We start from the raw sequence: 22,484 nt of genomic DNA on the forward strand, positions 1-22,484 counted from the left end.
GATGTCTTCCTGTACGGGTAATTCCAGGTACTCGTGTAGCTAGCAGTATTCCGTAAGCACGGCCCCATTTCTACGGATTGCGGGTGGACAGGTGCTGCTCAGCAGAGGAAGCCAATAAATCAGTGTTAGTCAGATTGTGCCAATTATTAATCACATAGAGTGGTTCAACTAGAAGTCGATAAAGTAGGTGTGGCAGCTGTTTAGCCACACTGGGACACAATATTCGGCTGCTGAGAAGACCAGTGTAATGGTTGATATGCACAAGATATCTGCTGAAGCCCCCCATGCCATTCCACACAATTTTTGAATAATAATGCTAAGAGTTTTTATCTTAGCAGCAAAATTTACAAAACGTTTTCTATATGAAATGGTGTGGTCAAAGGTGACACAAGGTACTTCGGGTACTTGTTATCGCAAAGTGTGTTTCCATTAACTTTCACTTTCAGCTCTGCGTTAGCTTGTTTGTTGTTCAGATGGAATGTATATACTTCAGTTTTACTTGTACTGGATTAAGTCGCCACTTTCTAAAATAGGAGCATGAACGTCTAGATCTTCTGCAAGAATTCTTTCTGCTTGTCCGAGATCCTTGGTTCTACAAACAAGAGTAAGATGGTTCTCTTAGCAAAATTTGATGACCTGATATTGGGGAGATTGAAAATAAATAGGTTGAATAATAGGGGCTAATACGGAGTGCTGTGGTGTATCATTCCTCTCCTTGCTCACATTTCCTTTCAAATAAACATGGAAATATCTATTGTTTATCATGGTGTTGACGGGAGTTGCAGTTCTTTCGCATCCGATTGTTTTTAGTAATCTGGATGTCATCCCTTCTCTCCAGGTTAGGTCTATGAATGTGACAGATGTCTTCACGTTTACTTGGAAACCAGCCTCTATGAAAGATGTTAGAGCCATCTAGGAAAGTTTTTTATGGCCTGTGCGTTGCCACAGCAACTTCTGTGTGGCCTGAAACCCACTTGCTCAGCTAGAATATGTTCCAGAACGAATCCACTAATTGTATTACAAATGAGCCACTCAGAGTTCATAAATACACCTCAAAAGGAAAAATGTATCGGAACTTAGTGTGGTCAGTTGGTTTGCATGGTTTCAAAATGGCCACTAATTTTGTCCTCTTTAGCTTGTTGGGCAGTGATTGACTGTGTATGATGTTAGAGAGGAAGCAGACTTTTCTCCATCATTACCCATGTTTATCAGAAATTCTCTGTAAATATTATCCATGCACGGTGATTTACCATGTTTAGTTTGTTTAAAGGCCTCATCCAATTCAATTTGTGTAAATGATGAAGAGAAATTTGATTTGTTTGAGCACTGAGATTTCAGATAGGAGAGTTCTCATTTTATTTTGGAAGTGTGTTGTTTGTCACGGGATTATCTAGATGTTTCAATTGGTTATCAGTTTGGTTACTTAAAATACCAGACTGCTGCCTGGGTTTATTGGAGGCTCTGCCAATTGTACACAGAAGACTCCATGCTTTTGAAATGTCTGAAGTTTACATTTTCTACCCCCTCACATCATCATACTCCTCTAGCAGTCCAAAGAAATGGGAGGAGGTCATCTACAATATTGCTGTCGCCAGTTTCACTATATTGTTCATATAAAGTTGTTTACAATGTTCATTCCACCCTGGTATATAATCCTTCCTGTATCCACAAGGTATAAACTTCTTAGCAGAAGAAACAACAGCCCCGACAAATCGAGGATAGTTTCTAGGTTCTGGTGGAATAAAACTGATATATTTACCTAGGTTGTGAGAAAAACTCTTACCAATCAGCCCTGCGAAAATTCCATCTGAGTTGTGGTTCAGACCTCGCTATTGGGACAGAGTGCCCCATATCAAGGGTTACTGACCTGTGCTGGCTGTGTGGGAAATTACGTGTGACTTCTCTGGGTATATGCACTGGGTGCCTTCTGCAGTCACGGGACACAGAGCAGAGACCTGGATTGTAATCTCTTTGCCAACTGGCCATTCTGAAAGTTCCCTAATCCTTGGCATTATAAACCAGGTAGATTTTCATTTTCAGCCCAGTCATTGAGCATAATATCTCTCTCGTTGTTACGTCAATCTTCCAATGACCATGGAGACTATTAAAATTTTCAGCATAAATCAATGGCTGGCCAGTAAATGGCAGAACATCCAGTGGACACTGCACATTTGGTGGCTTCTAAGTAGAATAAATCGGCATCCAGGCTAGGTATTGGATTTCCTGGTGAGAAAAATACAGACAAATCAAAATAAAAACCCTTAAAAAAATGGACCTTCTCAGGACCAACTGATTAAAAGACTTGACCCTTCAATACGAGTATGCCATTTAAACATAGAACGCATTAGCAGAGCTAAAAGCAAGTACCTATCTACTACAGGAAACACATGCTCAAACTATTTAAGACCTGCGTAAAAGAAGTAGGATCCACGGCTACGATCTTACGAGTGCTACATATCGCAGTGTGTGAGAAGCAATATTGAAGATGCTCACCTCATTTTGACATGTTTCGATATACAAGTGCGGGGGACCATTATAAATAATACAGTAAAACTTGATTTATATGTTTTTCAACGTACTACAGAAAAAAAGCATATGTGTGAAAAACATGTACATGAAATATAACACCATACTACCAAATTAATTGGTACACACAAATGGGAAAATCCAGTAAATAAAAAGTTATATGGACTTACTAGATACCATACTTAACAAAGATGCAAAGAAAAATGTAAACCTTTGAACAGAAGATGTCATAATGTAAAAAAAAAAGTGTAATTTTTTGCTTCTTTTTTTTCTTTGATGCAGCAATAGCGCACACTTTACCCTTCAAAATGAGATAACTCTGTCATTATTTCATCAGAAAGATTGTGGTGCATCACAAATTGTTCAATTATTTCCAATGTATTTACTGCATTGTTAAATGTCACTGAGGAATCGTCAGTTTCGTCCCACAAATATCTCGGCTATAGTCACAGGTTCTGTAGTGACGAGGTTTTCGTCAACGTTCACATAATCATCAAATGATGCCTGCTCTTCAAGTCGGTTCCATTCTTCATCATTAGGTGAAATATCGTCAGTATTATCATTTCCCCCCTGATCGTGGACTTCATTTTGAAATCCAACTTTTCGGAAACAGTTCTGGATGGTATCATCTGAAACTCTGTGCCATGAAGCTGCAATGTAATGTGTTACCTATCAGAAGAAACAATTTCATTAATAATTTCTCAGAGTTCTTTGGCTCTGGTAGCACAACATGAAATAAATGGCAACTAAAAATCTTACCTGTAAAAGGTTTTGTTTTCATTTCTTCCTTTTTGCGGTGTTTACAGTCCTAATGGTATGCTGCACAAGCATTTTGTGATAATGCAAATTGAAATTATGTATTACTCAAAGGTCAAGTGGGTAGAGCTCACTCGTGGAATTTGCTGGAAAGCATTGGGCCACTAATAGGAATGCCTTCGTCTCTGTGTTGCCTGAACCACTGCAACAATCTTCCATGTCTTCATTTTTCCCACCCTGAATGCTTGTCTGCTTAGTAGTAGAAATTCTGAACACACACATGCACCATCTGCAGCTTCCTTTGCCTTTGCTGCTATAGAATTTAAAGTAGATGCGGAAATTCCTAATTCCTTGGTAATATCCACTCACTTTCAATTACTGTTTATCTTCAAACTCTCAAAATTCATAGCTTTTCAGCAATGGTAATGCTTTTCATTTTTCTTCCACTCATGTTACCAGTTCTCAAAATAATTAGAAATACAGTAATACAGTACTATAGCCTATACAGTATTAGGTGTTATGTGTTTTGGGATTCCTGAGTGACGTGAAACAATTCTTGTCCAATTGTGCACTAGTTCGGCAGAAGTCATGTAATTTCGGAAAAACGAATGAATGTCACCACCAACCTTCCCTATGGCTATCACCAATGCCATAATAGTAAGCTTCACACGTTATACTGTACTTTCCAATACTGTACAGTCTCTGTATAACATCTGGTTTCTGTGACGGCTCTGTTATTGCAGTTTATACTGTCATTGCGTATCTGTCAACCTATAAAACAATCTCCAGACTGTCACATTTAAAAATTAAGTGTTAGTTGGATTTGGATGTCCACAACAAAGTTATTTTCTAGTTGGCAACCATGGTGCTGTGTTAATAGATGGGAGCTTAGGCCGGTATTATACTATCAACTTTCTTTGACAATGATCTTTGATGGGGTGCAAAAGGAGGTATGACACTAATCAAATATTTCGTCAAAGTTCCTTCATAATGGCAGACGATGACTTAATAGTAATCTCTGCAGTTCAGTTTTACTTAACGGCATCGACGGTGTAGTGTCCTGATGTTGGCAACACACCACCTTCATATAACGCAAATGTTTTGTTATGAAATGTTCATTTTATGAGTATAACTAATATACTGAGCAGGCTACGGTACATACAAGAACCTGTCAACCACAGAGCAAGAATGGATTTAATTATTTACTTCGTGATGAAATGAATTCCCAGCAATGAATGGTAGTTGGCAACATCAACACACTACAGCACCAGTGCCGTAAGTAAAATTATACCTGGTCTGCAGTTGCGAGCACTGCAATTGCAATGTCATTGCATTTTCAAGAGAAGCAGAAGAAAAGGAAACATACTTGGGTGAACCATGGACTTCACGGCGAGATGCTAAAGATATACAACAAAATGTACTACGGGAGCTACTAGTAGAGGACGTAAAGTCGCATGAAAATCCCTTTGGGAATGTGCTCAAGAAAGTGGCTCCTCATATTATGAAGCTGAACACTCCTCAGAAGCTGAACACACTCCTCAGAAATGCTACATCCACAAGACAGACTTACCATAATACTGCGATTTCTAGCTAATCTAGTTTACAGTACCAGTATAGCGCTCTAATGCTGCAGTACACATTGACGAAAATAATACCAGAAACATTTGAAGCTACTTATAATGCACTGGTGGAGGAATATGTGAAGGCAAATAAATTTAATGTGTACTGCAGTCATGAAAATTTATTATTTCCACAGAAGTTGTAGATTTTCCCCTTTTTGTTCTTAGGGGTATATCCTGGCCGTACCTCATGGCTAATAGCATCCACATTTTTTTTTTATAGCTCTCACTTTTTATTCTGTTTTTGTATTTGGGATGTCATAAGCTGCACAGTGCTTCATCCGGCTCAAATATTTCTATCATTTCATTATATATGCGACGCACCTTATAAATTTGAGTCATATTGATAAACATTGTGTGTCGGACAGCTGGAGTGAATAGCGCTCCATGCTGTTGATTTCTCCATATACTAAACATAAAACGAATGCTTCCTTTGATCAAATCTAAGCTGAGACACTAGATTTGACCACAGAAAATTTGACCAATGCCTAACTTTGACAAAGTTCCTTATTACACTATCAAATTTTATTAGTGTAATATCAGCCTTACCAATCCACTTCCCACCAACCCACGCTGAAACGCTGCATCATAACTCGTGCACACGAAAAAAAGAAAGACATATAAGTGAGAGAAAAACGTATAAATGAAGTTTTACTGTACACCTGAAGTATGTTGTTATGAACAGGATTGTTTTCTTTCTCCTATAAATGTGTGTATTATATGGTTTAGTCTGTACCAAGATTTCATGTACTGTGCTTATTCACTTTCGCACAGAAATGACTTGTAGATTGAACTCCAATACCCAGAATTCAGGACAGCAGTGTGCATGTAAGCTACTTTGCAAAATTTTTCCCTCCTTTAAAAAGGTGTGATCAGCAATATTCCATCTTGTATAATTAATTCCTGGTTACAGATCATGTTAATTTATACACGATGCAGTTTTTGAGTACTTAACAGGAGTCGCTGAGTGTTTTCAGATTTTGTGTTCATGAATTTGACAATTGAAATGTGAAAAAAATGATAACCTTACATATCCTAATAAGTTCAAAATACCAGAATTGCACCTGTCAATCTTGCAACGTTCACTCTATCTGGAAGACTACTTATAACATCATCATCTGTCACTCGCTCTCTGTCCCTCTAAGTGCATGGTGAAGCAGTGCTGGAACTTGATTTCTTAAGTACTTTGTGATTATGTTTCTTGAAAGAACATCTTGAAAAAGGTAGAAGTGAGTGGGTGCCAGTAAGACGAAGACCGAACTTGCTGAGAGAATTTGTACTAAAATTGTTTTGTTAAACCATCATGTAGATTTGGAGATTCGGAATATCGAGAACCTACCATGACCGAAAGAAAGGCTGCTTGCATTACTTAGCAGTTATTTGCTGTAATGTAAATAGAGTGTAGTTGGTTTTAAACATTGAACGCAAAGTGGTACTTTCTGTGGAAAACCTGGAATTCTCAGTGAATTACATTTTACACAGAAAAATAGAGGAAATCTCTGGAATTTACTAAAGCTTGAGGAATTTTGTGTTTTTAACCTAGCATTGTTGTTTAATTTTATTGAGCCGTATAAATTGCAAATTTTAAAATACCGTCAAACGGGGTGATTTCTGACACCTGGGCGAATTCGGACAGTGTGGCGTGTTTGCTCTTTGCCAATGCATAGAAAGAAAGAGTTACTTATTTTATCATCTGTGTGCCAGTAATATTAGGCACAAGATTGCATTTATTGCTTTCCACAACTTCTTATTTTGCGTCATTTGTTTTCCTAGATGAATAATTGATGAACAGTCTCGGTGTTAAAAATCAATGCATTATCATAAAGTGGAAACTTTCCATTGTTGCGTTGAGCAGGAAGTTATTTTAACTGTAATTGTCGACGCACTCCGTAGCTAATAGCATTGAGACAGTATCTGTACAAGTTTGTCAAGTTTCTCGTGCATGGTTATAAAATAACGGCAGTTTTAGTAAAACTGTGTACTATGCGGGGTGATTTCGGACAATGCCAAGAACGTATAAGAGCAGGAGAGGTGCTACAGTATGATGTAATTATGCCCCGGAACTTTTAGATAAAGCTATTCGTGATATTCAAAGTGGTAAATTATCGTACAGAAAAGCGTATGATTTGTGTGGTATACCTAGATCAACCCCACAAAAGAAAGTGCAGGAAGCACATCCGAAAAAAATAGGACAGACAGTGCTAAATAAAGAAGGAAAAAATGTTGAAGCAAGGTATCTTGAGGGCTGCACATTGGGGATTTCCCTGCACTAAGTTGGGTATTAGATATTTAGCTACCTTGATAAATTTGGCCAAAAACAGAAGAAATATCATAATAATTTGCCAGGAGAAGAATGGGTGCATTTATTCAGAAGACCTTTCCGTCTGCTTAAGTGAAAATATTAAACGAGCGTGTGCAGAAGTGAACAAAGAGACTGTTAAGATGTTTTTCTCCAGTATCAAGGCAAAACTGGAAAACCTCACACCTAGCAACATGATCAACTATGATGAAACCATCATTCCGTATCACTTATTCGTAACAAAGGACTACCTTAAAATTTGTAAAATGTCATAAAAATCATGTAGAATTTTTTTTTTAAAAGGCAGCAACTGTCCGAATTCACCCTCTACATACTGTAACTTCAGACACAGATTTAAAAAACGCCCAATCCTTGAAGTGACTTCAGTCACTTTATTTAACTGCCTCAGATAAATATGCCTACACATACACTTTCTGGTTCTGGGATATTTTATTCGTTACACGTATACCCTACCACTTCTATAGCAATCAATTTAATCTAACAATATAAATGAAAGATACAATCAAAATAAAGACAAAACCATCCGGAATCACCCCGTTTGACGGTACTTAATATTTAAAGTGTGTTAATTACATGAATATTAGACCTATTCTATACAAATTATCTCTTGTGGCATAAGATTTGCTGCGACCTTACGCGCCAGCTCGTGCATTGGCTCCCTTGCAGGTTGTGTTGTCTGCTAAGTGGCTGCCCAGCAGGGCGCTGTGCTTGATTTCCCTGATAGCTCCAGTGCAGTTTTCCTTGTGAGGCCTTGTTGGTTCCCTAAATGCTAACAGTGCTGGCCAATCGGGAGTTCTGTCTGATGTCAGAGCGTACCTTGCAGTGTTTTTAATAACAAATGACATGAATTGAAACTAGCCAATGAATTGCATTTCTGTAACTCTGAGAACAAATAACAGCACGTAGTACACTGTTTTGGGTTTTCAACACTTATACAGAATGAAGAATTCTTCTTCATCGCAAACATCTTCTAGTTCTTCAGACATTGGTAATCTGTTTACACCTTGATGGGCTGTTGACAGGATTTTGCAAATTTAAACATTTTCATATTTTTCTGATTATTGAGGTAAAAAAATGAAATTATTTGACCAGTTTCAATCCACATCATTCATTATTAAAAAACATTGAATTGTACGAGTCCATTGAAATTTCAACAGAAATAGAGATTTATTTTTGCCAGACTTCTTTTTCCCGTAATTCTTATCCAGAGAGACGTTATTAATGATGAGTTTTGAGTAATATGCAAGTTCCCTTGTTGCCATGTTAACACAAAGAGGTTTATAAATATTCATCTCACTAATATTCTAATGCTGCTGAAATTGCGATGGAAGCACAAAACAGCCACTGATAGAAAGACAAATCTATAGTTTATGAGAATGCCCATTCTCGGTGTAAAAATCAACTGTTACTTCTTCACATATCTTATGCCAAACCCACAGTAAGTTTTGCATATTAAGCATATGGTGAAATACTCTCCTCTTTGCGTATTATCATTTGCTGATACCTTGTTCAGATATCTGAAACTGTTTGGGATATAATGAATATGGTGAATATTTGATTTTGGCAGTTTCACGGGCATGCAAGTTCAGGACGAAGTGCTTTACATACATTGATAGCAACCCCCCCCCCCCCCAAGCTATCAGAAATTCTTGCAGCAGTTAACTTAATCCTGAAATCTCACAATATTTGACCGTTAACAAAATGATCGGCACTTAAACGTGAAGAGATGTGTACGAATCTCACCCCCCCCCCCCCCTTCGAATATGTTTTTTACAGTTGTTTGAGAAAGATTGCAATTCAGCCAGCTTGTGAATCTTGCCACTGATCAGTTTAACTAGCCAGCTTCCGCACCGAATCATACACTGTGTGAGAGATTAAACACATGAAGTAGCCATCACCACTACCTACTAGCCAGCAGTTAAGTGTGCCATGTAGCAAACTTATGGCAAAGCTTGCTTCATGTGAGATGGGCTTTAAGCTACCGCTTATTGGCTAGTATGTCTCAGCCTTTCAGCCTTGTGTTAAACATTTTCTTATCAGAGTACACATAGATTTGCCAGCGTGATATAAAAGAAACTTGCTAAATTTTACAGAATAATCAAGAGTTATTGTGCCTAAGATTGTTGGGGGGGGGGGGGGGGGATCAATATGAAAATTGTTTCTGAAAGGAGTGAAGCAAGGAAGGCTTGTAAGTCACTCAAGATTAAGCTATTGTTTACATAGCTCATGATTATGCAATTGTAGGCTTCCACAGCCATTTCCATCTTCAACAAAAAGTTTGCAGATATATGCCAGCATTCTTACATTTATTGTAAACCACATGTTTTGTCCACTGTTGCAAGTGACTGAATGGCCATGAGAATCTTATTGTAGCAAAGACTTAAGTCTGATCTCAATTCATTAGTATTCTGGAATGATGTATATTCTATTAAGAGAAGGCATTCTGGTGATAATCATAGGATTCATGTTTGATCAGATTAATTTAAGAAAAGTTCAAAGAAGAGTTGTAAAGTTCTTGATCTTTTACTAGTTTAGATTAGGCTATCCCCATTGCTCTCCAACATACATACTGTGTCAAGACTGATTGATGTTATTCAAGCCCAACCTCTTTGCTCGGGTTATCTTCCTGCCTTTAAACTAGCCCATTAAAGCACAGTTGACCCTGATGTATTGTGAGTCAAGTAGTATGAGAGATCGAGAGTGTACCAGAGAGAAGCATCGGTTAACTTTCTTCGTACTCAGGCTGGCTAAAATTTCACACATCCAAACAACTGAATAATATGCAGATACGGTGTGTGTTTAGGCCTTCTGTGATAGTTGTGCTTAATCTTATGTCGAAGAATACCCTCAGGATTAACCAACACATTAAATTTTCGATAATAGAGCTTTTACCACACTTTACAGCATATTGTGTGAAACAGATATTTTTGAAAGTTCCTATATTTCTTCTGGGTGTGTAGTTCAACAACCTGTGCACGATCAACACATTGTTAAAATGGTGCAGCATAGTCCTTCAACCAACACATGGCGACTCCTTTCAGTGGTAGTGCCCAACGAACAGGTAAATAGGGAAAACGTATTTGCAGAAAACTTGCACCTATTTCATATGCAGCATGTCCACAATCTTCACATTGGTAACAGTGCCACATGACTTGAGATTTGTTACTGGTTAAATGATGATTGTCATTTGCATCCATTATTACTATTCACTGAACACTTCACTGAATGGAATCAGTGACATGTAATAATCATCAATGGTCACAAGAAAATCCTCGTGCCTCAGTGGATTTTAATCAGTGTTTGGATTATATGACCTATTAGGAATATTCTTGTGTTGCACACCTTGGGGGCCACACGGTCTGCATTTTTTTCCAGCATAATGGAGCCCATTCACATTTTACGAGATGTATGAGGGATGAACTGTACTTGCTGTAACCCCTTTACAATACAATTAATTGTCTAGAAAGATGGACAGACCCTACGCCATTAGTTATTTGTTTTTGAGGTTGCATGAAGTCTAAGGTGTGCAAACAAAACGTGGATAAAGGTGGTAAACTACTTTGTGGCATCACAACCTGTTCTTCCAATATTGCACAAACTCATTCAAGTTGACTGAGGGGATATTTGAACATTTATTAAGAACTATGCAACAGCTGTAATATGACTATAATGATTAGAGATGAATGTGTTAAAAATACATATTTTCGATAGATGATGTAAAATGCATATTGTAATGTTGGTAAATTCCAAGAATGATTGCCTATCGAAGTCACGGGGTCCAAACTGTACATATCGAACATGCGATGGTAAATCGATCATGCGACTGGTGGTGGACATTATGAGTATATTTTCGATGTTCGCTACAGCAACGACAAAGGAAGAGTAACAAAATTACTTAAGATTGAAAAGGAGATGACTTAACCTTGCTCGTCGTCGGTGGTATCATGTGAAACTCCATTACAGCGGTCTGGATGGATAATTCGGAAGAGTTGAACCATGTATTCTTCCTGATATGCGTTCATTTTCCGCACTGTCTGCAATGAAATTGTAATGGTATTTCAGCATTGAAACTGTTCGTACGAAGTTTTACACACTGCACATTCTACACAGTCCCTTCTTTCCTCATCCGGTAGTACTGCATATTTGCGCCAAAAAGTCGAACAATCTTCTACGCTAGATAAACATAGGATTAGATTTTTTCCAAGAGAGAGAATCTGCCGAAGGAACGTCGAGAACACCCGATATCCCACTCAATGACGACATAAATTGTCTGGGATTCCCTAGCAATTCGCAAATAATTCGCGGCAGCATGTAATTTAGAGCAACTAAGGGAATGATGGAAAACAGATAAAAATGACGATTGCAAATAATTGATCTCACCGCCCGTCACCAGAGTCGCATGATAGATTTGCGATCACACGTTAGATATGTATCATTTGGACCTCGCGACTTGATAGGCAATCATTCTTGTAAATTATCGTAATGTTTATTAACTATTCTACATGTGTAAGCTTGACATATAGTGGAATAATACAGAAAATAAATAATAATGCATGTTAAATGTAAACCATTTGAAATAGTGCATATATCCATAACAAGCTTTTTGCTTCAAATAATCAGTCCTACCATGTCCCTGAATATTGACCATTCCTCCTGGGGCACCTGGAAAGTCTGAATCAAGAATATCCAAATAACTGACAGCTGTTTACAAAAGTTACCATAGAAATAACCAACAAGAGAATCGCCTTAGTCACGCGTTCTATTTTATTAGCTGTTGTTGCTCAGCAGACAGCAATAATTCACTGCTAAGGTCTTATTTCTTTTTCCGTGTGCGTGCGCGAGTGTGCGTGTGTGGAGGGGGGGGGGGGCAAGAAGAAAAGAGAAAAGTGATATAGATATTGTGATCCTGGTAACATATGGATGAATTCCTAGTTTTTCTATGACATATTCCTATAGTCCTACTTCCCTTTGAAGTCCTTCAATGTCAAAGATGTCTGTAACTTAATAATTATGTTCTCACAACACTTACATACTTGACACCACTTTTTGACTTTAGCATTAAATTTAGTAATACGACTGTATTTGCCAATAATAAAATCTCTGTTTAATTTTTCAGGTGGAAGAAGTAGAACTTCCCCATGGCATTGAAAATGTGGACATCATAATCTCAGAGTGGATGGGATACTGTCTCTTTTATGAATCGATGTTGGATACAGTTCTCTTTGCTCGAGACAAGTGGCTTCGTCCTGATGGTTTACTGTTTCCAGATCGTGCAACGTTATTTATTTGTGGAATTGAAGATCGCCAGTACAAGGATGAAAAAATCAATTGGTGGGATGATGTTTATGGTTTTGACATGAGCTCAATCCGTAAAGTTGCAATCAGTGAACCACTAGTGGATGTTGTTGACCCCAAACAGGTAATTATTTCTTTGTTTGCATATGTGTGTGTATGTGGGGGGGGGGGGGGGTTATTGACTGCATGCAATCATTCATGCATCATGTTACGTACATACCATCAGATAAAGGAAAGGAGACTTCAGGGACTTATTTAAAAATCCCCCATGTTAGCGCTACTAAAAATCTGGCATTATGTGTTGCTTTATCATAAATCTTACTCCGTATTCCTGAAGGCTCTCCTCCTTGTTAGAATGTACTTGTAACATGATGGTAAATAAATGAATGCAGGGGTCAGGTTACATAAAATAGTACTATAAGTTTAAAACAAGAAAACATATCTGGCCAGTTGTGTAAGACACACTATACTGATCATAGAATAATGCTGTTTATTGTTTAGGTGTCACACACAATAACAAATATAGTGATATTTTTTTGTATGTGGTGTTTATCCTTGTTAATGAATCCATTATCATAATTTGGATGTTTTTTGGCCACAGCCACAAATGCACAACTTGGCCCTAGCAAATCCTAAAATTTGTATTAACACTGCAGAGCTTCCACTAACTCTGTAGGGCATTATTTTGAAGTTTCCTGTAAAATTCCCAAAGGAAAAAGTTCTACGGATATTAACCTTTATTTCTCTAAATAAAAATAAAGAATGGTTTGCTTTTTCCTTTCTATAGATTTTGAAAAGAGTTGTTCATGTAGCTAGTGATATTGAGTAGAACAAATTCATCTACACAGAGTGAAAAAAAAAAAAATAGTTTCTAGCAGCTGCAACAAAACTTAGTGCAGTGAAATCCTCCTCATCAGAATCTTCTCTCCCCTACCCCCTTCCCTCCCTCCACATAACCCTCTACCTTAGTTTTATTAAAGCATCATCCAGTCACTTGAATCTGACATGCAAGTCGGGATGTCATGATCACAACGAATTCCTGAAATGCCACATTTGCTGCCATATCTGTGACAGAATTCAATGAAATCAAAAGAAACCGATACTGACCCATAACCGACAGGAGTTAAACAATATCTCTAGGGCTAAAACATTGTAAAATATTCATTCTTATAACATCCTTTCCTTTGAGGAATGGACTTGATCTCTGCAGAACAGCCATTCTTTATTTAGTTTTTGTAGCATGAATTGTGCCCTGGTGTAGAGGCTACAAGGGACTTTTGCAGTTAATAAGTAGAAATATCTAAAAACGACTTCAGGAATGTCACTAATTTTGAATGTGATCTGTCAATAGTAAAGTTATTACACAATTTCCTGGGGTAACTACATATTTCAGGCAAGCCATCCGGATAGCACAATCATCAGCAACAGTTCTCTCAGGTAATTGGACAGTTTCACACTCTTATCATTACCTGTCCCTGGAACTCAACCACCTGCTCTCATTGTATCCATGAAAAACATGCACTTTTGGATTGAAGGTTTCTGGAATCTATCTGAACATTGGGATATAAAATGTGTTCTATATTTTAATTTTGAGGAAAAAGTATCCACGAATGATATTGTAACGTAAACACTAAGACTTTGTTGCATGACAGAACTCTTGATGATGTAGTGAAGAAAATACTTTCAATCTTTGTGGAAAGAACTAAGAAAGTAAAACATCTGTACCCTCACAACAATCTGCACCACCTTTTCTTCTTCTCCATTGTCACTTCGTTGTCACAAATGTTACATGGAACGTCAGAATTGAGAAGACTGATAGGAAAATCTTAATTAAGGACACATCTTTAGTTCAGATTACTGTAATGATTTTGACACGAATGGATAACTGCACAATTAAACTGAAATTGTTAATGGTACGAGGTACCTTAATTTCCTACAACTATATACCACTTTTGACATATTTTAATGTGTAACTTTATTATATAATCCCTGAAATTCACAAAACTTTTTATACAGATACTAGGTTTGTAAGACATTAAGTTACTGTGAGAGTTGGGCTCAACACTGTCAACGTGTTGGTGAAACATTATACCAAAATGTGGTACATTGGTGTACATCAAGTGCACAACTATAGACCACCGTGTATTTTATACACTGGATCAATGATGCCGTTATTTTAAACAATTTATTTTACTCCTTTTTACACGTCTGAGGATGTAGAAATATTTTAATACAGATCACAATACAAAGGAAAGACCTTCTCAAATGTTTGTAAGCCCAGCTATAAGAAATCAACAATCTAATCCTTTATACCCAACTTGTCTTTTAGCTCTGGGACACTGTACGAATCCCTTTTTGAAGAGACCTTCACTGGCTCACAAACATTTACTTAAAATATCTAACATTTTGTATTTTAAAATGTCTTTTACAGTTGTCCATTTCCAAAAATTCCCACTTCTTGCCATACAGCTGACTGATGTCTGATTTATGCACATTCAGTACAACACCAGGCCAGTGTTCCCCCTCATACTGAACTCTGACATTATCACCCACTTCAGGCACATATGCTACTGTTCCATCAGCAGACTTCATTAGACCATCATCCCTTTCTTCTGATGTGCTCAAGTCAAAGTTATCATCATCTGATACAAATGATGATGTATCCTCATCACTACTTGTGCTCAGCCTTATCGGGAATCTGAAAATTAAAACATACTGTAATATGAATCTCATAGCCTTGATGCAAATAATAAAAATAAAGGAGAATAATGTAGGTACCGGTAGGTGACATACACGTACTGTAAATGTCTTTTGCTTCGTTGAAATTACTGAAGGTTCAGGTATATCTTCTTGGCCACAGTTGGCTGAATTATCAGCAAGATCTGAAGCACATACAATCTTCCCTGGTTCGACATAGAAGTTTCTTCTCCTTCTCCGGGTACCAGAGCTTATACAAGCTTCTTGTGCCCTCACTGATTCAAGATGATCTATGAATGAAGCACTCACTAATGGTAGTGAGGAATCGAGTTCATTATTTGGTAACCTATTTAAAACTTAATTTCTGTTGATAGGGTACAGGCCTGATTTTCTGAATCCAGATTTCAGATTAGAAGGTCCATTGGCCTCCAACCTATCCACCAACTTCTTTAACAGCAAAGGAAAATTGTCTTTCGGGATTGTTGAGTATTTTCTTCCGCAAGATGTACATTTGTATTCATCTAGTATCTGACGCCAATAGATTTTCATAGAGCGAAAATACGACAAGTCCAGTGGTTGGGCCGGGTGTGTTGTGTGGTGGTAAGGCAATGAATGAAATATCATTGTCTTCACACATCTTAATAACCTTCGTGCTAATGTGGCTGCTTAGGTTGCCCTCTATAATGACCTCCTTTCCTTCTTTCTTCTTCAGCTCAGGTAAGAGTAAAGTCATGAACCAGTCCTCAAAACTGGTTCTGTCGAACCAACCACTTTTTGTGCGGTTATATCTGGCTTCTAGAGGTCCACCCTCTGTCAAAGTATCCCACATTTTCTCAGCCTTATAATTGATATATGGTGGTAAGATCTCGCCAGCCGCATTGCCGCACATCATGATTGAGACCAACGCTTTGCTTGAATTAATTATGACTTCGGGATATTGACAACCCCGTTTAGTTAAGGCCCTTTTCTTTCATGGGTCATCAACCAGGTTTGTCTCATCGCAATTGTTAATATTTTCAGGGGCAATACCTCCCTGTTCCTTATAGTGTTATCGAAGTAGACATTTATGATGTCTCTGGTCACAGCAGCTCTGCTCTTCTTAATATTACCTGCAAATCTTTGTGATAATTGATCACAGTGTCTCTAAACAAATGATTCAGCCCAACGTTTACCAGGAAAATTGTTGGTGAACCTTATTTCTTTACGGCCACGTGAATCTAGATACATTTTACAATGCAGCGAAGGTCAATTGTGGAAATAGGAAATCTGAACTCGCTCAGTTTGATAGCGTGCTTTACAAATGATTCCTCCTCTTGTGAAGTAAACACACAGCTTCATCCAGTTGGTGCCACTTTGTTTTCCCGTACAGCTTTCATTTTAAGAATTATAGAACACTTTCATTTTAAGAATTATAGAACTGCGTGGAATTCCATAGACAACTGCAGCCTTGTGAGGAAATTCTGCGGTATTTCCTGATTACATTGATATATATACATTATAGAGTTTCAAATTAAAAATAACCTATATATACCAGATTTTAAAGTTTTGGTCATGTGTGCCACCATTCCCACTTTATTTCTGTTACAAAAACCAGTATTATGTTGAAAAGAACTGTGAACTTTTCTGTTTCCAGCAATTATACATGTGATACATTGTATATGTTGGTAACAGTGCAGGTTTGTAATGTCTGTAAATGATTATCTTTGCTAGTATTTGCTTTTGCTTCGATGAAGCGGTTTGTTCACATGTTACTAAATGTTCATTGCCCAAATGCTACATATATTTGTGGAAGTACATATCCTTTAGTGTGCAATAAATATGAACTATCCCACACATCAAGAAACTCGACAAAAGGAAATTCTGTGGTAACCAGTTCACAAACACAACAAGCCACACTGTTGAAAGCAACTTATGTGTCAGTTCTTCAGGGAAGAAACTCCTACATGGCACACCTCCTGGTGATTCAAATTTTTGTGTTAACAATGGCGCTGTTTGTTGTGGATTTGTTGTTGTTGATATGAGCATCTTATATTCTTTGATAAAGGAAGTGGCAAAATGTAAACAGTGTGATGGTGTTGGCTGTCTGGAAATAACTGAACAACAAAGTAGCAGAGAGGGTTTAGTGTCAAAATTAGTTGTTCAGTGTAGATCCTGCAATAAACCTACCTCAAAAATGACTTTGAACATTGTGCATAATTCATATGATGTGAATTTGAAGTTACTGTATGTAATGTGTGCAATTGGAAAAGGAAAAAAGGCTGCCCAAACGTTTCGTGGTTTGATGGACGTTCCTCCTCCTCCCAGTAGGTTCAGCAAGTACATAAAAATACTTTCAGGTGCCTTGATGGTTGTGTCTAAAGCATCTACGAAATGTATGGTAGAAAAAAGTGTAAATATTAGTGGGACCAGGGAAATGGTTGTTCCACTAGATGGGACATGGCAACTTTTATGGTGATACCTTGTTAATAAAACTGGAGTGTTGTGGACATGTGCAAATGAGGGTGGGTGCTAGATTGAGGAAGCTTGAAGAGAAATGAAAGGAAAGTTGCCATCTAATGGAAAATCTCTGTCTGGCCTAGGCAGATTGACAGAAACCGAAATAGACCTTCTTCAGAGTTATTAAGGACTGGCCATTAGGCAAACTGCACCTCTGAATGATGTTACAGCAATGAGAAAAGCTGTATGGGCATCCTATTTTCATAAGTTGTCCACAGGTGACCACCCTGTTCGGTGCAGTTACCAAAAAGCAACCATCATAAGCATTCTCTTCCTGAACCTATTATGAATGAAATAAAACCAATTTTTAAGAGATCTAAGTGACCCTGTTTTGCTTAGTAAATGTCTTCATTGGGGCACTCAGAATACAAATGAAAGTTTCAACCGTTGCATATCGAGATTATTCCCCAAGAATGTTTTTTTAGAACTAAATACATTAAAAGTTTGTGTACTCGATCTAGTGATATGTTTCAATGATGGAGTGATAGGAAGGTTGGAAGTTCTGAGAAATTTAGGGATAAAATGTGGCTCTGATATGGAAGATCAATTGCTTGTAAGTAACACACAACGGGTGCATGAAGCTGAAAGATTTGGCCATTAAGTTAGCAAAGAATCAAGAAGTGCTAAAAGGAATTCAAAGAGGAAGCTTGAAGATGAAGAAATGCTGAAGGATGAAGACTATGCTTCAGGAATGTTCTGAGGCACAGTTTAATTGGACTCATATCTTCATTCGCAACTTCCCGCAAGTTGTATTTTTCAGAATTCAAGTACAAATATTCTCTAAAGTTTATAAAGCATTACTCAATTTTTTTTCCTGTGACTTGCAATAGTCCACACTCATATAGTAGACCTAAGCTTTATTGCAGAATCAATTAGTTATAGAAAAAATAACATTTTTATTAGGAAAAAAATAAAAATTAAAATGTAAGATATGCTTTTTTATCCTTTTAATAAACATAATAGGTGGAATTAAATAGTTCTAGTACCTCAGCCATCATTTCATGCATACCTGGTAAAAATTTGGTCTCTTCCAAATATGACATTGGATTTAATGCTTCCTCAATTTGAGGAAGCATTTTGGGAAAAAAATGCGTCAATTGCTGTATAATTTTTTAATAATCCTAAGCAGGTTCAAAAATATTCCAAATACTTCTAATTTGTTTAGAAAGTGTGCTGCATTACCTGACATCAACAAAAAATTTATAAAACATATACATTATAAGCGGTGCCTGAAAGAAATAGGTGTTGATTTTTTTTCATTTTATTGAGCCAAAAAGTATCCTGTATCCTTAAGAGCCCTTTAAATGATGCACATATGTTCTCCCATTTTAATGCAGGTGGGGCTTGAGTTTCAGCATACATTTGTTTTTCGGGGTATACCATACAAAGAAAATTACACCAAATCGTATTTCTTTGCCTTGGCAAAGAGCTGAATGTTCAAATTGTCTTTGACTTACAGTGTAGAATTAAAGACAATATAGTCAGCCAATCAACACTGTGGGACACATAACACAAATGTTTTCTGTAATGTTATACACTTAACTTGGTTACGGAAGTCTGCAATAGTTTCAAATTGCTAACCAAATTTTATGATCTACCTATTGACAGTAAGAATCCTTCCTCTATCAGATATTTAATGCATCTCATCCAAAAATGTTAGGATTTTAGTGATAACTGGGTTTCAGTTTGCAAATTGTTTAACATTTAATCCTTAAAAGCAGTCTGTTTCGTCAAACGAGGTGCATTAAAACCAAATTTTGGTATCATTGTTCTGACGACAATTTCTGTGGGCCTGACAGAAATATTTGTTGAACAGATGTGCCTCAAAAGTCCGTTTGTTAATGTGCTGTTTTACTGTTAACATACTTTAAAAATGGAATCAGTGTTACGTTGCAGTCGCATGTAAGATACCAGACGAGAGGCTTCTGCTTACAAATTACTTTTGTCAGTAGGCCAGGTCATTGATACTCAAAATTAAAGTATCTCTCATGAGTTATTGCAATATTTTTGTGGAAGGAAACTCTCCAGGAAAAAAACTGAATCTCAGGGTGTAGCAGCAAAGTATCCAGCAATATTACGCAGTTGCAAAGTCGTGGTCATAGGTTGGTTGGCTAGTTTTTGTAATATCGGACAGTGAAGCATTATTATGGATTGTATTGTTTCTGAGGGAGTTTTTTGGAGCAATCTAAACATGATTGGAAAGGCTTATACCCTTATTGAAGCAAGACTGCTTGACAAAAAAGTAACTATTTTTTAGATATGTTAATTTGGTCTTGAATGATTATAATTTCAGACATTTAAATGTAATGCTCCATTTTTTATTTTTTAGTATTACTATTGTTATTTTTTGCATACATTTTTTAGAAGCAGTAGAAAATTTGCACGAGACACAAGTGTATGGAATGTTGTTTAATTAAATGTGTTTCTGTTTCAGGTGGTTACAAATGCATGTCTTCTGAAAGAAGTTGATTTGTACACTGTTCAGAAAGAGGACTTACATTTTACGGCACCATTTCATCTTCAGGTGCGGCGGAACGACTACATTCAAGCATTAGTGACATTTTTTAACATAGAGTTCACAAAGTGCCATAAACGTATTGGTTTCAGCACTGCTCCAGAGGCTCCGTACACTCATTGGAAGCAGACAGTATTTTACTTTGATGATTATCTTACTGTGAAGAAAAATGAGGAAATATATGGTGTGTTCTCAATGAAGCCAAATGCTAGAAATAATAGGGATCTGGATTTTACCATAGAGCTGGACTTCAAAGGCGAGCTCGGTGAAGTGCATGAAAGTAATGTGTATCGCATGCGCTAGGTTGTCCTATTTAACTGGAATTGTTATTTAAGTGACTCAGTGGCCCGACTTGTCAATTTTAGTATTGAAAGTTGTTAATAACTTTCAGTATGTGTTTTGAAACACAAACATCCATGTGCCACGGGGTCTTCATCAGAGTATAGAAGCTAGCGTGATACGTATCCCTTTTTTGAAAAGTAAATATTTATGAGAGACAAAAAGTGAAATGCTGCCAAATACTCTTGATCAGATTTTGTGCACATGTAAGTTTGATCTTCCATACAACAAATAAATATCATGGACTTATTAACAGTATTCAGAAGAAACACTTTTTACAAGTTGTCTTAAATTTAGAAAATACAAACTCCAGTTTTTATAAGCTGATGTGAAAAGAAAGGCTGAGAGACATCTTACTGAAATTATGTCAAATAACTTACAATAAAGGCTGATGAATGTCATATTGATTACATGATCTGTGTAAAGACTTTAAATTGAATTTGAAATATAAAGTAAAAAACTTATTTTTGTCATATTGAATTAATAATGTGTTCTCTTTCCACAAAGAAATTTAGTACATGATGATGCTAGATATTATCAGTAGTATGTATTTATACATGGATGCAAAGATTGATAACAAGCAAGCTTCAAACTTCGCAAGTAAATGTGATGAAAGAAAATTTTATGTTTAACTGTGTTGTCGAAGTCCACAATGACTTTTGAAATTAACTACACCAGCCTTCTGAAAGTCACGATATTTAATCCGCATCACGGATTTGGTAAGCAACATACATTGTGGCCCCTATACCCCCACCCCGCTTTCTCCTGCAGTTCTTGTGGTGCTTTATATTGCAATGCAGCATGTAGGCTCAATCAAAGGGCACACAGAGAAGAATCATTTTTTAAGTATCTGATATTTGTTTTATTTATGGAGTAATTGTTATTTTATGTGAGATCATTGGCTTTCCCAGCGAATCAACTGTTTGTACTGTTGTCAGGTGTCGAACCAGGTTGTTGTTTACATAACAGGTTTTTTTGACAGTGTACCATGCTATCACCTTCATGTGACACCTTGCTAATCCCATTTCCTACGGGATGTAGCAAAGACACATATTCTACAGGTATTGCCTGAAGATGGCTGCAAAGTATGCTGTCAAAATGTCATGTTACTACACCCAGCAACAGTGCAAACAATTGCTGTTTAGGTGTTTAAAATTAGGTTTGTGTTGTTTGAACATGAATTTTGTCAGTTGAGGTAATGTAGTGAAAGTAAGTTAACACTTGATTGCTGTTAATAGGAAGATAACTGACAATGCCTTGCATATTTGTTTAAAGGTGGTTGGTAGCTATGCTGAAATGGAGGTATAGAAATCAGAATTTATAATTCTCTTCATCCTCTGGGCTTCAATGTATTGCAGAACTTTTCTACTTTTGAAAGCAGCTGAATCCTTATAATATTGTGACAAAAAAATCTTTCCTCAATTGTAAGTTTAGATTTACTGTCAGTGTTATGCTAGGCACAGCATGGTCTTGTAGGAGGTGGTATGTCATTTCCTGCCCAGTCCCTTATGGGGTGAGGGGGTTACAATTTCACATGAACACTGAACTAATGTGTGTAATGTGGCATTTTTCATGTCAATAAGTCATTGTGATTGAATCCCCAAACCCTTAGGATTTTAAATCCTGGTTACCTAGGGAGAAATCAAATTACAGTGACATTTTTGCATAGGTAACAGTAAATTAGCTAGTTTTATTCATATTATCGCAGTAGATACCTGCAAGCTTTTAGTGTGACTGCTTTGTTTTATTTTAACCTTATCACTTCTAGATTGTTTTAATTCTGCTTTTGTGTGTGTGTGTGTGTGTGTGTGTGTGTGTGTGTGTGTGTGTGTGTGTGTGTGTGTGTGTGACCTAACTGCTGCCTCATATTTCCAAAAATAAAACTAAAAAATGAAATAGGTCAGGGAAGCACCTGTGTGTC

General features: G+C 37.1%; 1 protein-coding gene across 3 annotated transcripts in view; it reads left to right on the plus strand.

Annotated features, from left to right (window-relative positions):
- The window catches only part of LOC126338664 (protein arginine N-methyltransferase 1), a 36,043-nt gene extending 15,016 nt beyond the window's left edge, over positions 1-21,027 (plus strand). For all 3 annotated transcript variants that reach the window (XM_050001572.1, XM_050001574.1, XM_050001573.1), the window contains exons 4-5: positions 12,338-12,640; positions 20,144-21,027. In XM_050001572.1, the coding sequence (XP_049857529.1) occupies positions 12,338-12,640; positions 20,144-20,527 (687 nt within the window). In that variant the 3' untranslated portion in view covers positions 20,528-21,027. The remainder of the gene's footprint in view (positions 1-12,337; positions 12,641-20,143) is intronic.
- The last annotated feature ends 1,457 nt before the right edge of the window (positions 21,028-22,484 follow it).

This window comes from Schistocerca gregaria, chromosome 1, assembly GCF_023897955.1.
Source record: "Schistocerca gregaria isolate iqSchGreg1 chromosome 1, iqSchGreg1.2, whole genome shotgun sequence".
In the NCBI taxonomy this organism is placed as follows: Eukaryota; Metazoa; Arthropoda; class Insecta; order Orthoptera; family Acrididae; genus Schistocerca; species Schistocerca gregaria.